Here is an 18049-nt window from a genome sequence, read left to right as displayed (position 1 = left end):
TTCTGCTTTTTTCTCTGTTCAAAAGAGAAGGTTTTCTTTTTTCTTCCTAGGTTCTTTTTTTAGGAATATAATTTATTGTTAAATTGGCTTACATACAACACCCAGTGCTCATCCCAAACAAGTGCCTTCCTCAATGCCTATCACCTATTTTCCCTCTCCCTTACGCACCCCCCCATCCACCCTTAGTTTGTTCTCTGTATATTTAAGAGTCTCCTATGGTTTGCCTCCCTCCCTCTCTGTTTGTAACTATTTTTCCCTCTACCCTTCCTCCATGGTCATCTGTTCAGTTTCTCAAGATCCACATATGAGTGAAAACATATGATATCTGTCCTTCTCTGACTTATTTCACCCAGCATAATACCTTCCAGTTCCATCCACATTGCTGCAAATGGAATGATTTCATTCTATCTCATTGCCAAGCAGTATTCCATTGAATATATAAACCACATCTTCTTACCCATTCATCAGTTGGTGGACATTCAGGCTCTTTCCATAATTTGGCTATTGTTGAAAGCGCTGCTATAAACATTGGGGTACATGTGCCCCTATGCATCAGCACTCCTGTATCTCTTGGGTAAGTTCCTAGTAGTGCTATTGCTAGGTCATACAGAAGCTCTATTTTTAATTTTTTGAGGGACATCCACACTGTTTTCCAGAGAGGTTGCACCAGTTTGCATTCCCACCAACAGTGCAACAGGGTTCCTGTTTCTCCACATCCTTGCTAGCATCTGTAGTTTCCCGATTTGTTCATTTTAGCCACTCTGACCAGTGTGACATGGTATCTCAGTGTGGCTTTTATTTGTATTTCCCTGATGCTGAGTGACGTTGAACATCTTTTCACGTGTCTGTTGGCCATCTGGTTGTCTTCTTTGGAAAAGTGTCTATTCATGTCTTCTTCCCATTTCTTCACTGGATTATTTGTTTTCTGGGTGTGGAGTTTGGTAAATTCTTTATAGATTTTGGATACTAGCCCTTTATCCGATATGTCATTTGCAAATATCTTTTCCCATCCATTGGTTGCCTTTTAGTTTTGTTGATTGTTTCCTTTGCAGTGCAGAAGGTTTTTATCTTGATGAGGTCACAATAGTTCATTTTTGCTTTTAATTCCCTTGCCTTTGGTGATGTGTCTAGTAAGGTATTGTTGCGGCTGAGGTCAAAGAGGTTGATGCCTGCTTTCTCCTCTAGGGTTTTGATGGTTTCCTGTCTCACATTTAGGCCTTTCATCCATTTTGAGTTGATTTTTGTGTATGGTATAAGAAAGTGGTCTAGTTTCATTCTTCTGCATGTTGCTGTCCAGTTCTCCAAGCACCATTTGCTGAAGAGACTTTTTTCCATTGGATGCTCTTTCCTGCTTTGTCAAAGATTAGTTGGCCATACATTTGTGGGTCCAATTCTGGGTTCTCTATCCTATTCCATTTGTCTGTGTGAAAATACAAGATTTTCTTGGATTGTTGATTTGCTCTTGAGAAAAAAAAAAAGTAAAAAAAGGTCTTTTCTCTTTTGTCTGCCAAAAAAACCAAAGCTTTATGTTTTGTCTTTACCAGGTCTTTGATTACTTAGTTAAAACTTCTCAATGTTAATAGAACTAAATTTTGCAAACAACTATATAACCCTACATATTTGTATTGAAAAAATCACTTATTGCCACCTTGGTTAAATAAATAATTAAGACTTATAATGATCTATTGTAATCCTATTTAGGATGTGCTTTATAACTTTCTAAGGTTTCAACAAACTTCCCAAGATTTAAATTATAAATGAAATATTTTGACCAATTGGGCCTTTTTATTTGGAATGTTACCTGGAACATACCACTCCACTGGAATTCCTTATAACCCACAAGGTTATAATGATGACAATGACCCCTCCCAGCGGGATCAAATCCATAGAAGAAGACTGATCACTTAGCCAATGGAGGCATCTCCTGGAGATGGAGGCCAATGTTAAAAAAACTAACCTCACAGGGTGAAGAGTTTCTAATCAACACGGCCGTGCCCGTGACCCCTGAAAAGAGATGACCCTATCATCTCTTGCCTTCCTGCCAACTCAGTAAAGATAATATTCCTGCTAATATGTCTGCATTCTTTACCTGTTGATTTTGCTCACTCACATTCTACTTTTACCTACGGAGGTCATCTTCTTAGACTTCCTGTGTTTGATCTAGTTTCTTGGGAAGATCCCCAAACTCCTTTCTTGTCTAATGACTCCTCTATTACTGGAAGACATTGGATTCCCATTAATGCTGATGATTCATCTAACTATCCATCACACAGACTCTCAATAAATTGGTCTTTTCCTCACTTGGGCATCCCTCTATGTTTCTGTTATAATCCTAACACTAGCAATATTAACAAAAGCCTCTGTATCCCTCTTGACAAGTGGTGGTATATGAATAGCATACTCAAAACATCAAAAGATGAATCTTGGGTAAGTACTATCAAATACCAACATTTTGTTCTCACAATAGTAATAGGAGGAAACATGACTAAGGGAAAATGAATACCAAAACCTCCAGTGCCAATATGCACCAGACCCTGGCTAAAGATGGAGTCCTATGATGGCTTTTCATGGAACCTTTGCCATTCTCATAATTTTACCCAAATATCCCTATTTAACAATACAATTCTTACAAATTGGGGACCCTAAGGACTGACGGTGATAAAAAGTAATAGAACTTGGGAAGGACATACCTGGAATTGGTCACTTCCTTTCCATTATGATGCTTCTAACCCCAGATGGAATCCCGGATTTGTGGGTCTGATACTTGGATGTAAATATTCCACTAGTGCCTATTCCTCTATTAAAACTTCCTGTTGGAGGATTGGCCTACCATTTGTTCAAAAAAAATTTAGACATGGTCCTGCTACATTTATGTATGCATGGCAAATTTAACTGGTCCTATACCAATGAAATTAACAGCATTATTATGTGTACTACAAGATCATATACTTTCTTACTTACATCTGCAACTCCAGATTTTAATAAGATACATACTATTTTCATAGGAAACAAAACATGGGTGACCCCGTTTCTCTACTACAAACATATCACATTTACATGTAACCTTTGTTTACATCGCCAAACAAAAAGCACAACTCTGGTTGCTGGTCCAATTAAATAGACCTTGGCAAAGGGGGTTCCCATTGCAACAGCTTATCTCTGCATTAGAAGAAAGAAAAAGAACCAAGAAGTTTCTGGGCCTATTATTGATGGCTATTATTACTAAAACAAAAAAAGGGGAAAGGTCACCCCTACAGCCAGATTAATGAGAGCCCTATTTACATTAAATTATTTACAACTAGAAATTTTCCTTCCGCTATGCTCAGGTTATTTTCAAATGAAAAAAGAACTCCCAAAACCCAAAGTATGGTACAGAATAAAGGACCAACTTAGAAGAGTCCAGTACAATTGTTCTAAACATTGATACAGCACTTGCAGTAACAGCAAATACAGCAGCCACCTCTTTAGCTATCTCCTTAAAAACTGCACACCAAATAAATCAATATATGCATAATACTATATTAGATATGGAAGAACAAATGAGAATTATTCAACAAATCCTTGCCCAACTTCAGCCATCAGAAACTGCTATTGTCTGGCTAGAACATCAACAAGCATTATGGACCTGATCACAACTTGTATGTGGCTCAAGTTTCACAATCTACTGTATCATTCCCATTTAATACAATGAGTCCTGGAATCAGATGCATAGACATCTTAATCAGGCATTTGACTTGCCCCTAAATGTCTCCTTTAACAACTTGGAAATCAGATTGCACAATTACGAGAGCTTCAACAAGAAAGCCAACAGGCCACAATTGACACTCTAATTCATATTTCTAACTGAATCAATCCAAAAAATTGGTTCTCTGGGTTTAATCTATACTCCTGGTTTAACACTATTATAATACTGCTAATGATCTTGTTTTTTGTTGAAGTTATCAAAACGATGAGGTCTCTTTGCTCCCCTAACAAGTAACCCAAGATGTTCTTTAGCAATACCCAGTTGCTCACTTCTATGACAACTCTTGGTCCTGCTAATAAAAAACAAAACGGGGGAGATGTGGAGTTACTTCTAGAAAATGTATTGTTAAGTCCTGAAGGGTGAATGGGGTAATTGCTGAATTGTCAGCAATGTTCTGGTCTCACGGCTGCCACACAAGATAGCATTATGAGAACAGAGCCCCATGATCTCCCCAGATGACGGTTAGATACAAAATCCTTTGTAACTTTCTGGCACTCCTTGGAGCTGCATGTATTTTCTGCATGTTTTCACATAACCACCAGAAGATCCTTTGTTTTCTCGTTCTATACCTTGATATTCTTTAATACTGATATCTGATTAAAAAAATAAAAGCTATGTGCAGTTTGCTGCTGCTGCTGTTTTCGCTGGCCGAAGCAGCCCTGAACATCAGCTCAAAGTGTCTGAGAACTTTTTCTTCAGTGCTCACAAACACCAATCCACTCCTGTCTCCTTTCCAAGGTGGCATGTGGGTAGAGGGAAAGCCATCTGTGTTGCCAGATCCTCCCCGCCCCTTCCCTCCACCCACCATCTTCATCCTACTTAGCCTGTGCCCTGAATCTCAGCCGACCTTCCAACTGGTCCCTGAAGTAGGATGGTACCGCTACACCCTCCTATAGGGTTACAGATCACTCTGCCAGTGGCTCTAGAGACAGCCTGTTGGCACTATACTCTCAACTCTGTGCCTCATTTCCCCTCAAGAAGCAGGTGGAAACTTCCAGAGTTCTCCAAATGTCACCCACATGGAAATGTGTGTGTAAACTTTCACTGGCCTCTCCCTCTGCTTACGTATGTCATTATACGGCCCACCCCTCAACTACGGTTCAAAGTTTAAGTAGACTTGTATTTCAGGATTTGTTTAAAGATCATCTCTAATTAGTTTATGGGGAAAACATGCCAATTCAGAGCGTATTACCTTAAGTTTTGATCATGTATATTTCTAGCACACACAAAAGTTCTAGTATATAGTAGGTCCTCAATAAGTATCTGATGAGTCAGAGGATGAAGAGATCATGACTATACAATTAGCCAATAACGGCAGTGAAAAGGAGATCTAGAGAACCTGACTGATTCTTGAGAAATCTGTGGATATAGCAGTAGATAAAGCCACCATTATCCCTGGACTTTGTATTTGACACTCATGTATTTGAGTTGGGTTTCTGTCACTTGGAACCAAGCAATTAATAAAAAAGCATAACCCTAATATAACTTACATTAATAAATTTCAAAATCTAGATTAAAGTCATGATTTGTAAGGAAAATGTAATTTACCAATACTGGTTTGTGAAGAGATATAAAAACGAATTAGTTCAGTAACCATAGAAAAAATTAAATGGGCAAAAATCTCAAGACTTTGTGCAAGGGGCGTCTGGGTGGCTCAGTCGGTTAAGCATTCCACTTTGGCTCAAGTCATGATCTCACAGTTCCTGAGTTCGAGCCCCGCAGCAGGCTCTGTGCTGACAGCTCAGAACCTAGAGCCTGCTTTGGATTCTCCATCTTTCTCTGCCCCTGCCCTGCTCATGCTCTGTCTCTCAAACACAAACATTAAAAAAAAAAAAAGAAGACTTTGTGCAAGACTTTTCCCCTTTGACTAAGCAAGTTTTAAAAAAATACCAAGGATAGGGGCACCTGGCTGACTCAGTACAGCATGCAACTCTTGATCTCGAGGTCATGAGTTCAAGTCCCACCATGGGTGTAGAGGTTACTTTAAAAAAAAAAAAAATCAAGGATAACTCTTTGAAACAGAAAAATACACCAGTTTCATCTTACTTGGAAACAGTTCTATTATCCTAAGAATGAAAAATAACTTAATATTAGAAATCTTTGAATAAAATTCACTAAATGACACTAAAGATACTGATCCTCCAATATATGCAGAATAATCACTTAATAAAATTTTATACCTACTAGTTTAAATTTTAAGTAGAAAATCATAAAATAGAACTGAACAAAGGATATCTACTAGAAATTCATAGCATATATTATCCTTAATGGTGACACATTAAAAGTTTTTTCACTAAAGTCAGTAGCAAGACTATTATTTTCTAGACACTTCCAGTATCCAACATTCTGTGCTAGAAACTAGCTAAAGCAATCTTAAGAACAATTAAATAAAATATGAATATTGTATAGGATATAATCTCATCAATTGGAAAAGATGGGATTCTTGTGGATTTTTTAAGTAAGAATGTTGACAAACTTTTAAAGGAGTTCTGTGGCATCATAATAAATTAGTATATAAAAACAAAATTGCTTTTGCCATGACAGCAATGAGCAATTATAAAATATATTAGAAAAAAAGGTCTATTTCACTATAGCAACGAAAATTAAACACCCAGAAATAAATCTGTCAAAAATGCATGTAAAGAAGTCTTATTAAACCAAGTCCACAAAAGATCTAGTTTAATGAATTCATACTGTTCTTGAAGAGAAATACTATTGTAAATCTCTCCAAATCCTCTTAATTTAGCACAAAAACATAACTTCAAGATATGCTCACAAACAGTCAAGACATTTTTGGGAAAAACATTAGGAAGATGTTAACCCCAACAAAACTGAAAATACATCAGCAAACTAGAAACAAAGCAATTTATTATTTATTTGGGATATCAAATATCTCAAAGAATTTAGCACATAATAAAACAGCATTTCCAATCAGTGAGAAAAGAGTGGAATTCATTAATGGTTTTTGAATTTTTGAATAAAAGTAGCTCTATATCTTACTCTTCCAAAAATCAAGTCTCAATGAAGAACTGATGGGATGCACACATGATAAATGTCTTAGAATACAGAATATGTTTTATATTTTGAAATAAGTAATAAAAATTATCAACTTGTATATATAAATATAAAACATCTATTAAAAAAAGACACCATAAGTAAACTTAAATACAAGTGATCAATGAGTAAACATTGGTAAAAGACATAAAAGACTAATATCTACACCATATGAAAAACAACAACAAAAAAAAACCCATGAGATAAGGACAAATCATTCAACAAAAAAATGAGCCATGTTGCCAAAAGGCAAGTCACATAAGAAATATAAAAATGGTCTAAAATAAACATGAAAAGATGTCCATCCTTACTACTGTCAGAGTTTTGAATTAAAACAATAAAAAAACAAGTTTTTACTCATTAAATAAAAAATTAAAAAATCTAATATCAAGTGTCCTAGGAAATGGATACTCCTCCATTGCTGCGAAGAAACTGCAAATTGATAACAGCCATTTTGGAAGCCAACTGAAGTATCTCTTGAAATATCCCTTTAAAACTGCCTGACTTGGGTCCAACAATTCAAAGCCTAAGCATATACTACAGAGAAATCCTTTTATGCACAGTGTAATACAGGATGATGTTCCTTTAGCATTGTTTTGTAATCAGGAAAAAACAAAACTCCCTTAAGTGTCCATTTTAGACGAAATAATTGTGGAACAATCTTTCTTTTTTTTTTTTAAACAAAAGTAAAGAAATGAGGTGTGATTATACTGAAATAAGCCAAGTAGAAAAGTTGTAGAATGATATGCATATATTTAGGTAAAAATTGAAACTATACACTTCATTTCCTGTGCTTATATATAGCATGTATATACATTCATGGAAAAAGGTCTAGGTAGAAAGTTAACAATTGGTGCTTAACAGGGAGGGTATTGGGATTAAGGTGATTGTCAAAAATAGACTTTTCTCTGATGTATTTTACAAGTAAAATGCAGTCATATGCCACATTTGTAATATGAAATGTAAAGAAAAGCAGTATGCACAAACCAATACATTTTAAGAAAAAATATACACTCAAAATTATTCTCTGTATTTCTTCTCCCTTCCTACTTGATGTGAACATACAGGAAAGATTCTGGAAGATTACCTGCCAAAATGATGTTAATACTATCTAAAGATACCTCTGATAGAAATGATACACTCAACTCCTATATTCTCATTTGAAAGAGAGAAAAAAGTTCAGTTCAAGATTTATAAAAACAATACAGTATCAACTTAAGCTCTTATTACTTTGTTTTTTAGTTACTTATAAAATTCACGTGGTACATGGTTATATATTGACATTTTGCCATATCTTTAGAATATAGTATTTGGGGCAGAGGGAAATAGTTTTTAGACTTAAGTCATTATTAACATTTCAGTCACTAGTTTTATTAAGCTTATAAACAAAAATGCTTTGATATTTAAAGTTATCACTGATCATCTTGTGAGGACGATTCTTTCTAGAGATTATTCTGTAAAACCTTTTCTAATGAGAATACTGGTATTCAAATACAACCAGCTGCATTTTATGAATACTACTACTTTTGAATGTATAGACTAAAAATTGTTTTCAGAGGACTGTGCTTTTAGGAATTGCTTTATCTTTTTTAAGTAGATTAAACTTTACAAATATTACATTACCAATATGGCTTCCAAGTCTTAAACAAATTGCCTGTAGTAATATAGTTTTTCACACCTCTACAAGGACAAAAAGAACACCAAAGCAGTCATATCACATTGTATCTCGAAGATCTACCATGTAAGTGGCAACTGTCCTCTGCTTTTTTCTGCTATTTGGGAAAGTATTTGCATTTGTGATAGCATAATCCCACTATTAAGTCCTCTATCAACTTCTCACACTGATGGGGCTTCAGTTAACGGATACGAAGACTGAAAAGTTCATTCGCTCATTTGTGACCTTAGCTCCATCCTAAAAGACTTTTTTTGGTAGTAGGGAAAGCAGACACAAACAGGAGGCAAAGCAGCTTTCATGATGACCTCCAGCACTTTTCAAGGAGGAGGAACTGCTTCTTGTTAATTCACGTTTCGCTGAAGTCTTAAATCATGAAAAGAAAACAATGATGAGAGAAACCTCCAGAGCTATCTGGTTTTGAAATGGTTAGGAGAGAAAAGTACATAGTCAGTAGTTTCTTCCCAAATAAAAAGGTCATCTTTAAGGAAAAAGCATTTTTGAAGGATATCTTCAATGGAGCCCAGAATTTCCCTCCCCTATCTTAGGTGTCTAATTCAACTGTCTCCTATAGCAATTTGCCTTGTGAAAGTGCCTCTCACCTTACTTATAAAAGAACAAGTTCCTTTAGAAAGGCTCTAACGGAGAGGGCACTGGGCAGCGTTAGAAAATCCGGATCTGTCACTGAGATCTCAAGATGACCTTAGCAGCTTCTTTTTCTGCATTACAGGTGGGCTGCACTAATATCTGAGTCAATGATCTAACTAAGCTCTAAGAGTCAATGATCCATGTTTTCATCAAAGGCCACCAAGGAAGGAAACATGCCTTTTTCCTTCAAATCATAAAGGCACTTTTATACTATATTATATATCAGTTTATTTTCAATTCAGCACTTTTTTACATGAAATACCTAGCATCTCTTACATTATAGATATTTAAAAAATAGGAGCTGATGATGACAATTCAAAAAAGTCATATACAAGGTAACTGATGTGAAGAGACTTGGAAAATAAGTCATTGAGTAGATTCTATAAGTCTTTAAAACAAATGACAGGTAGAATTTTATTTCAAGATAATATTTAGCATTTAAAGTGAAGAATGACTGACTAGTTAGTAGCACTGGCATTTCTTTTCATATGAAACTTGGAAAATAAGGTATGACTTAAACGGAACCCATTTAATACAAAAGTCTTTGATTTATTTGGTAATTTAAATTTGTTTTTATAACAAAGCACTTTTTATATAATTTAAAATACACATGCTTTGATTGAAGAGTGACTGTAAATGGATCCAGTTTTCTTCCACTTGTGATGACAACTTTGTCAATTCTTCTAGAAGTACTGGTTCTGAAGGAAGCAATTTAAGATGTAACTGAAAGAAAAATATTGTAACATTTAAGAAAATTAAAATTTTGTTTATTCTAGATTTAACCTTCTTACCAAGGAACAGCAGAAGATACTATTCTATTTTTTCCTTAGATGCTGGTTTATTACCAATTTCCATTTCCCTCTCTTCTATCGAACTTTTATTATGAGTTCCTTTATGGTATTGTCTCTCCCTTAGTAGAACTGAAGCTGTCATCACTCTCCTCTACCTAAGGAATGTCCTAATACGGATGCAGAAACAAGGTCCTAGTTCTAACACTAACTCTGTATTTCTGTGCTTCTTTAAGGTTTCTCTTTTCATTGGAACCTACTGGTAATGAATGATTGAGGGCCCTTTGCTTTATCTTCTAAAGATTTATGTACATTTATATTCAGAAACTATACTTGATAATTTTGGAAAAAGAGAAAAAATTTGTGGCATTCTATTTTTTTCATCCTATATTCTACCATCTAAATGTCTACTTTAAGTTGCACATAATTAGATCAAGTGTAAACTCATTTTAGATACAAATAGGAAAGATGAAGTATCATTATCTGTTAACACAAGTCAGCATCATCTACTTCCTTCAATACAAACATGCTACTGCAATAAACAGGAATTTTCCATTATGTTAGTCATAAAAACAACTGTTCTTGCCAAATTACTTGAAACTCCTTCAACCAGGATAGAAGTATTTTGATTTCAGCAGCAGAAAAAACAAAAGCAAACAAACAAAAAATCAACACAAAACCTAACGTTCTCTTTATGATCATAGAAAAACTGCCAAAATGTGATGACTTGAAAAAGTTAACATTTCAATATACTGAATCAAATGGAGGACACAGAAAAGTTAGGTGGATGAGTCAAAATTGTGCTAAGTAAAAGAAAAGACTACAAAGTTGTGCTGTCCAGCTGTCCAATAGTACACACAGCTATTTAAACTTAAATTAATTAAATCTCTATAAAATAAGAAATCTGGTATCTTAGTTTCATTAGCCACATTTCAAGTGCTCAATAGCCAAAAGCTCCAAGTGGCTGCCACGCTGGACAATGCAGAATAAAACACTGTCATCCTTGCAGAAAATTCTATCAGACAGTACCACCCTAGAGGAAGGCAAGCTGAGAAGTACTGTCTTACATCAGACTTACCTTTAGAAACAATGCAAGATATGCCTGGGCTAACTCAAAATCACGCTTCCTGTCCAACATCATCCCGATCATTTTTAAGAAGCTCTGCATCACTTCTATAGACCCACCGCAGTCAGGAGACAAGCTGCGCAGCTCTGTTTCAATTCCTGATGGGCCTAATTCTTTCAGAAGGTTAAGAGCAGCTTCATCTGCATTAAGTTTTAAAAAGAATCTCATTACTACTTACAATCACTTCACTTAGGAAACTATAGCTTCATTTCATACCCAAGCTACATATATTTAAATTGCACAGGAAATTCTTCCTGTGGCTTTATTTTTTCCTGTTAAATCACAGAATGAACCCCAAATTAAGTAATAATTAGTACAAATGATGAGAGCAATCAGTTTAGTACAATAAAAATACTAAAAACACTAAACTTTTTGTATCTTATTAAGTTTGTTTTTCCCTGCTGTTTAAGAAAATCTAATCAATACCTAGCAACAGACACTTCAAGATGGTCTTACAACAATCAGATGGTCACATATCAATCAAGACAAATCCAAATATAAAAAGACTAGAAGGTACATACCAAATTATTAACAGTAGTTGCACTGAGAACAGGATGAGGTGGGGGAATTTATTTTTCTTTCCTTTTATTGTTACAAAAAACTTTAAAGTACCATATGATCATTATGAAACACTAACAATACAGAAATATATAAAAGGGGAAAGACTCTACACCTCATTCTTACCCACCCCAAATTGATACCTTTTCTCTAGATTTAAGGATTCTTGTTTCTTGTTGCTGTTTTCTTAAATGTTTATTTATTTATTTTGATATATAGAGAGAACACGGGCAGGGGAGGGGCAGAGAAAGAGAGAATCTCAAGCAAGCTCTGCGCTGTCAGTGCAGAGCCAGGAATGGGGTTTGAACTCACATACCGTGAGATCACAACCTGAGCCGAAATCAAGAATTACATGCTTAACTGACTGAGCCACCCAGGTGCCCAGCACTGATTTTTATATGCATCCTATGAATGAATATATATTCTATATACTTACAACTATTTTTACAACAAGCATTTGATATTACAATGGCAATGATTATGCTTTTAGCTTTTAGAAAGGGAATGACGCCAATGACAAAAGTCTAATAAATTTTATTTTCTGTCTTCCAGTAGATACTAAATGATAGTATCTTCTTCCTTATGCACCCCCATATAACAAGTTACTCCTTTTATGATTCTGCTATTCTTCAGTCATCTGCAATGGCCCATCAGTAGCATTATTTGACTTTTCACCAATGTGGATTCAAGTGATACTGGTATAAAAACAAAGCATTTGGATCCAAAAAACAAGAGGATAAATCAAACAGGAGAGTGTCTGTTTATCGCTTATAGATCTTTTTTAAAATTATAGTTCTTACTGTTTATCACTATTAGCTACAAACTGTATCTTTCAAAATTTAAATCTAGTAGTACAATAAATAAATTTTAAAATTACTTTTTAATGGGAAAATTTGGGAAGATCTAAAAATCAACTGAGACAAAAGTCTCTGCCATACTACAAACTGTATTTGTAAATAAAAACAAAAGCAAGAGACGGGGGGGGAGCCCACTAATTTCCATACAGAAAGTACGAGAGGTTCTTAAAATATTATAATATTGACATTCATCTGAGTTCAGTGTCACTTGTTAAAAATATAACGATACAAAAGCTAACATTATTTCATAAGAAAATCAAAATTTTGATCTTTTTTAAGTTTTTACTATGTTCTTTCAGCTACTGAAAAATCTGCTAATATTTCATCCAATTTCTCTTCACACAAAGTGTAATACGTTGATGACACTTGGTAAAAGATTTCACAATTTAACTTACATTTATTATTTACCAGTCCTTCTTCAAGTTTCAAGCAGAAATCTGATTTTTGAGCCAAAATTCCAAGATTCACCACTTTAGACTTAAAGAAAAACAAATGCACATTATTTCAAGAATGTAAATGAAACAAAAAAAAAATTATACCTTATAATTAAAAGCTATCATTAATGTACTTTGTAAAATTAGGTCTTGACAGAGAACTACAAATGCACAACACAAAACACACCCCATATACTTAGAATGTTCCAATTTGGTTTTTACCTGATGGGGATCATTATTTTGTTCAGGTGCAGCATATCTGGGTACAAGGCCAGGAATTGTTGGAATAAAAAATGGTGCTGATTTGGGTACTTTGGGTGGTTCCTTTGGTTTATTCTTTTTCTGATTAAAACAAAATCAGAAAGGGGAAAAGACTATGAAGTAATTATTGTGACAAAAGTTTCTAATGTTTAATTCCAAACAATTTTAAAACAAAGTGCAAAAAGTAAAATAAAAGAACAAAACATTTTCAAATTTGAATGCCAAAATAAAATCCCAACCAACCAATATTACAGATATCTTTAAACTGGGTGTCTCAAGGCAGGCCTCCAGTACCTTTGCTGGTAAGGCAGAAGAAAAATGACACGGTTCATGAGAAGCTCTATGAACTCTCTTTTTCCTCCAACATGATTTACATGAATATTTAGGTGAAGAAATAACAATCAAATAATTCTGAACTTCTAAAACCTTTTTCGCAAAATGGGCTAGAAAGCAAAACTTACATAAACGCTCAACAGTTTCTCAAGTTTTTTTTTTTTTTTTCTCCAGAAGAAATGTGGAGCCAAAGGTAGACTTTGCCATTAGAAATAATTTGATAAAATTTTCTTGTGAAGAATATAGCCCTGATTCTTCTAGTTTGTTAAAATTTCTACTGATTTTCCCTTATTTTGAGTCTTTAAGAAGCAAGAGAACAATAGTGCTCATTTACAAAATATTACAAGTGTTAGTAAAATTCTATCAGGAAAACCTCCATTGGAATTCCCACTGACAGAACTTAGTTTTGGTGACCACAGGCTACACATCACTACCTCAGGAGCATCTGATGAAAGGGCCTTTCTGTGGTAAACTGCCCAATAAAAGTCTCACAATTTTACCTTACATCATTCCTCCATTCTCTAGGAGCTCTGTGACCCTAGAGAGATTCGTTTTTTGAAAGAAAACCAAGGATACTTGTGGCCTTGTGGAGGCACAGCAAAAAAAAGAAAGTTACTACATGAAAACAGGACAAGGGAGTGCCAACTGTAGCATACGCACAGCCCTTCTTGGGGATGGTGGAGACTCTAGTAAGAGTCACAGTTACCCTTGTAACTTGCTGTTCTTGAGTTGGAAGGGAGAGAGTCACTGAGCTGTAAATAAGAACAAAAATCCTTTTGCAAGTGCTCCACAGGGAGCACTAGAAATAGTCTCATAAGGAAAACCAAAAGGAGAAAAGTTACCCATAAGACAAAATTCTAATTTCTTTCATTCAGTAAAAAAATAAAATTTTGGAGATGTTAGCATATTTCTACCATAAAGATTATTCACTTGGTTTCTAAAACAAAACTGTATCTAAGCAAGCAACAGAGTAGTCCAAAACCTTAGTTCAATTAATTGGGCATTATTCTGACTGCAGCCTTCACACTAACCTACTTGTCCTTTTTAATGCATTGCTTTTAAAGCTATTCCATAAAGTACTGCCTTTATAGCTGACACACTGGATAACATCATAGAGATTTTTCACAACTATGTTCCTACATAACATACCTTCTGTGAGGAAAACTAACACATGAAAACTCTTTTCTTACCCAAGATACACATGTCTTTTCTGGTGCTAAGTAATCAGTTACAAAAATACTTACCATACCTTGTCAGTTATCTATGTAAGTGTTCTTACACTTTCTAATGCTCATAAGACATGTAAGACGTTCATAAACACTTACCCTTATTATCAGATGATAACCTTTGAAGTTTTCTACTCTAGTCTATTCCTTTTAATTATTTTTGCTACTCACAAATGGGGGCCAGAAAATATGCTTTGAAAAACACTAATTTATGCCATAATCATTCATTTTTCATATAAAATTATAAATTTCTCAAGGACAAAGGAGCTAGGTTTGTTGGGTTTTTTTTCACTGCTGTTGTCCTTGGGATATTAGCCAGTACTTAGTTCATATTAATTTATGTGCCTGTACTTAACACAGCAAACTGTGAAGGTCTTCTTGGAGTTGACAGAGTAAGGTATAGAATGGCAAAGGGAAGCTGAAGCTTAATTAAAAGACCAGAGAAAGTCTTCTAGTACTCAAATGCCTAGCAACAGAAATATCACACGTCATGATAGCAATTTTTTTTCTCATTTTAGAAGTTAAAAAAAGTAGTTTATTAGGTTAGATTTAAAACATCCAACTTCTAATGGCTCTGTAGTTGCAGGCTGTACTTCTGCTATATCAAAAGGTCTGCTCAGTGCTCTGAAAGTCAATTTCAATAGAGAAAGAATCTTGTGATAATCACTGGATCCAACAGCATTCAACTAAATGGTATGCTCTACTACCTTAGGCATTAACTGCTCCTCCTGAAACCCTCCAAGTAGAAGCTATCTCTACTAAAGAAAGTGCTTCTGGAATGTGTCTTTAGGAACCAGTATTAAGTGTACTACAGCATTACCTTAATAACATCAAGATTAAGAAGGTTTTTCCACCGTGATTCAGGGAGGAGTGACAGAGTCACCAACTGCTCATTCAACTGTTCTGGGGAATCATACTCTATCATTTCATCACTTGGTTCTATGGTTTCTTCTGATAATTCCACATCTTAAAACAAAAAAATTTCAGGTGAAACATATTAATGCAGAATAAGATTTTTATCATATAAAAGCAACTTAATTTATTCCAAATCCATTTGTATTTCATAACATGCTTACTCAATATAGCCTTAAAAACTCTATTTACTTTTACTTCCTCATCTTGTCATATTATCTACAATTCCCATCACCAGAAACAAAACATTTCTCCACTGGTATACTATTAATATCTTATCAATACCACAAATTATATTTTTGCATTAATTCATGACATCTTTAAAAATATTTCCTATCAGTTGGAAAATACTTTGATTCAATGCATTAAACTTTGCCTTCAGTAGTAATATCCCCCATGTTAGGTTTATGAGATTACATTTCAAAAATTATTTTACTATGTTGTGATTACCTTGGGTTTGACAAGTACCAGGAAGCATCACTACTGAAGGAACATAATCTGTGGGAAGTGGGCGTAGTGAAACAACTGAATACAGTGAAACATTGGACCTGAGAAATAAAAATATAAACAATATTTTAAGACTTTTAAGTTTTTCCAGAAAAACTTCAATTACTGGTCATTAATAATCTCTGCAATCTTGAATTCAGCTTGGTTCCAATCACTTATAAGTAGAAAAAAAATCTCAGATAGTATTAATTTGAAAATGCCTTGATTCAGGTCATAAATGTCATCGCTAGAGAGTTGTGCATAAACTTTATTAATGGAATCTTTATTTTTTTACAGTTTTTATTTATTTGAGAGAGAGACAGAGAGAGAGCGAGAGAGAGAGCGAATGTGGGGATGGGGTGGAGAGAGAGGGAGAGAAAGAGAATCCCAAACAGGCTCTGTGCTGATAGCACAGAGTGGTGCAGGGCTTGATCCCATAAACCATGAGATCACGATCTGAGCTGAAATCAAGAGTCAGACACTCAACTGACTGAGCCACCCCATGGAGTCTTTATTTTAATATAGTACGGAAAGTATTTGAGAGATCAGTAATGAATACTTGCATAAGATAACATAACCTCCAAACATTTAAATTGTTTTGACAAATGGCAACCTTCATTTAGGGAAATCCTTTTTTTTTTTTTTTTTAAGAAAGTCTTTTTTTTTTTTTTTAATTTGTTAACATTTATTTCTTTTGAGAGACAGAGCATGAGTGGGAGAGGGGCAGAGAGAGAGAAAGGGAGACACAGAATCCAAAGCAGGCTCCAGGCTCCTAGCTGTCCGCACAGAGCCCAACATAGGGCTTGAACTCACGGACCGTGAGATCACGACCTGAGCCGAAGCCGGACACTCAACCAATTGAGCCACCCAGGCACCTCCATTTCGGGAAATCATAACTAAAGGAAAGATGGACTCAGTTAAGTCAGACAGCAAATATGCTGTAACAGTCATGGTCTTTCCCTTCTGTAGAACAGTCCTCTAAAGTGATCATGGTTCTGCTACTTGACCCTGCACCATAGCCTTGGATGACTAATCCAAGATACCTCCCCCAAAGGGCTAATCAGATTCTCTTCCCCATACATTATAAATCTGGAATGTAATATAATAATTGGGACTATCAGGGGCACCTGGGTAGCTCAGTTGGTTAAGTGTCTGACTTCAGCTCACAGTCCGTGGGTTCAGGCCTCGCATAGGGCTCTGTGCTGACAGCTTGGACCCTGAAGCCTGCTTTGGATTCTGTGTCTCCTTCTCTCTCTGCCCCTCTGTCTCTCTCTCAAAAATAAATAATAAAAAATAATAATAATAATTGAGAGTATCAGGTTCTGAGTTATATTAAGTGTGACACTATATACTCCTGCTGAGGTCCAATAGGTATTCTACTATTTTCTTGTCTTGATTATTCAAGCTTCTTAGATTCCAGGAGATATTCCAATTTGCATGTTAAGGTGGCCAGAGTCTATTTCTATTATATATTGAATTTATTTTCATATCCTAAAAATCCAGTTATAAAATTTTATAATTAGAAAAGGGATCAATTTTTTTCTCTTCCTTAATAGTAAGAATTAAAGGAATTATACAACTAAATTCAGGAAGCAGATAAAACTTTTCTAGACTCAGATGATGGACCTTTATTTTGAACTCTTACATGTTCATCATAATGGAGTTGGAAGATCATCATAAATACCATTTCATGGTTATAAAGAGTTATGTAACTAGAATGAATCTTAGAAGGCATTTTGCCCATACTTATGCCTTATTTTGCAGATAAAGTATGCTGAGTTGAGAAGTTGGCTAAAGTCATAAAGTGGTAATAGGGCTGTGGCAGGAAGGCCAGACCAGGCCTTTTAAATTTTAAAATTCACTTATCCTTTCGGCAAATAAAAACCAAATATAACTAAAAATCAGTCCTGTGGTTTAGAATACACACTGAAGCAAAGCTATCTAAATTA

The 18049-nt window shown here is 35.0% G+C and overlaps 1 protein-coding gene across 1 annotated transcript in view; it reads right to left on the bottom strand.

Annotated features, from left to right (window-relative positions):
* Positions 1 to 7535: 7535 nt before the first annotated feature.
* Positions 7536 to 18049, bottom strand: part of WDR36 (WD repeat domain 36) — a 43675-nt gene continuing 33161 nt past the window's right edge. The window contains exons 18-23 of the mRNA XM_045500651.1: positions 16065 to 16162; positions 15523 to 15668; positions 13105 to 13224; positions 12844 to 12925; positions 10986 to 11173; positions 7536 to 9842 (exon numbers count right to left, since the gene is read on the bottom strand). Coding sequence (XP_045356607.1) covers positions 9693 to 9842; positions 10986 to 11173; positions 12844 to 12925; positions 13105 to 13224; positions 15523 to 15668; positions 16065 to 16162 — 784 coding nt within the window. The 3' untranslated portion in view covers positions 7536 to 9692. The remainder of the gene's footprint in view (positions 9843 to 10985; positions 11174 to 12843; positions 12926 to 13104; positions 13225 to 15522; positions 15669 to 16064; positions 16163 to 18049) is intronic.

This window comes from Leopardus geoffroyi, chromosome A1, assembly GCF_018350155.1.
Source record: "Leopardus geoffroyi isolate Oge1 chromosome A1, O.geoffroyi_Oge1_pat1.0, whole genome shotgun sequence".
NCBI classification, from domain to species: Eukaryota; Metazoa; Chordata; class Mammalia; order Carnivora; family Felidae; genus Leopardus; species Leopardus geoffroyi.
Note: the sequence above shows the minus strand (reverse complement) of the source record. Positions and strands in the feature narration are given on the sequence as shown.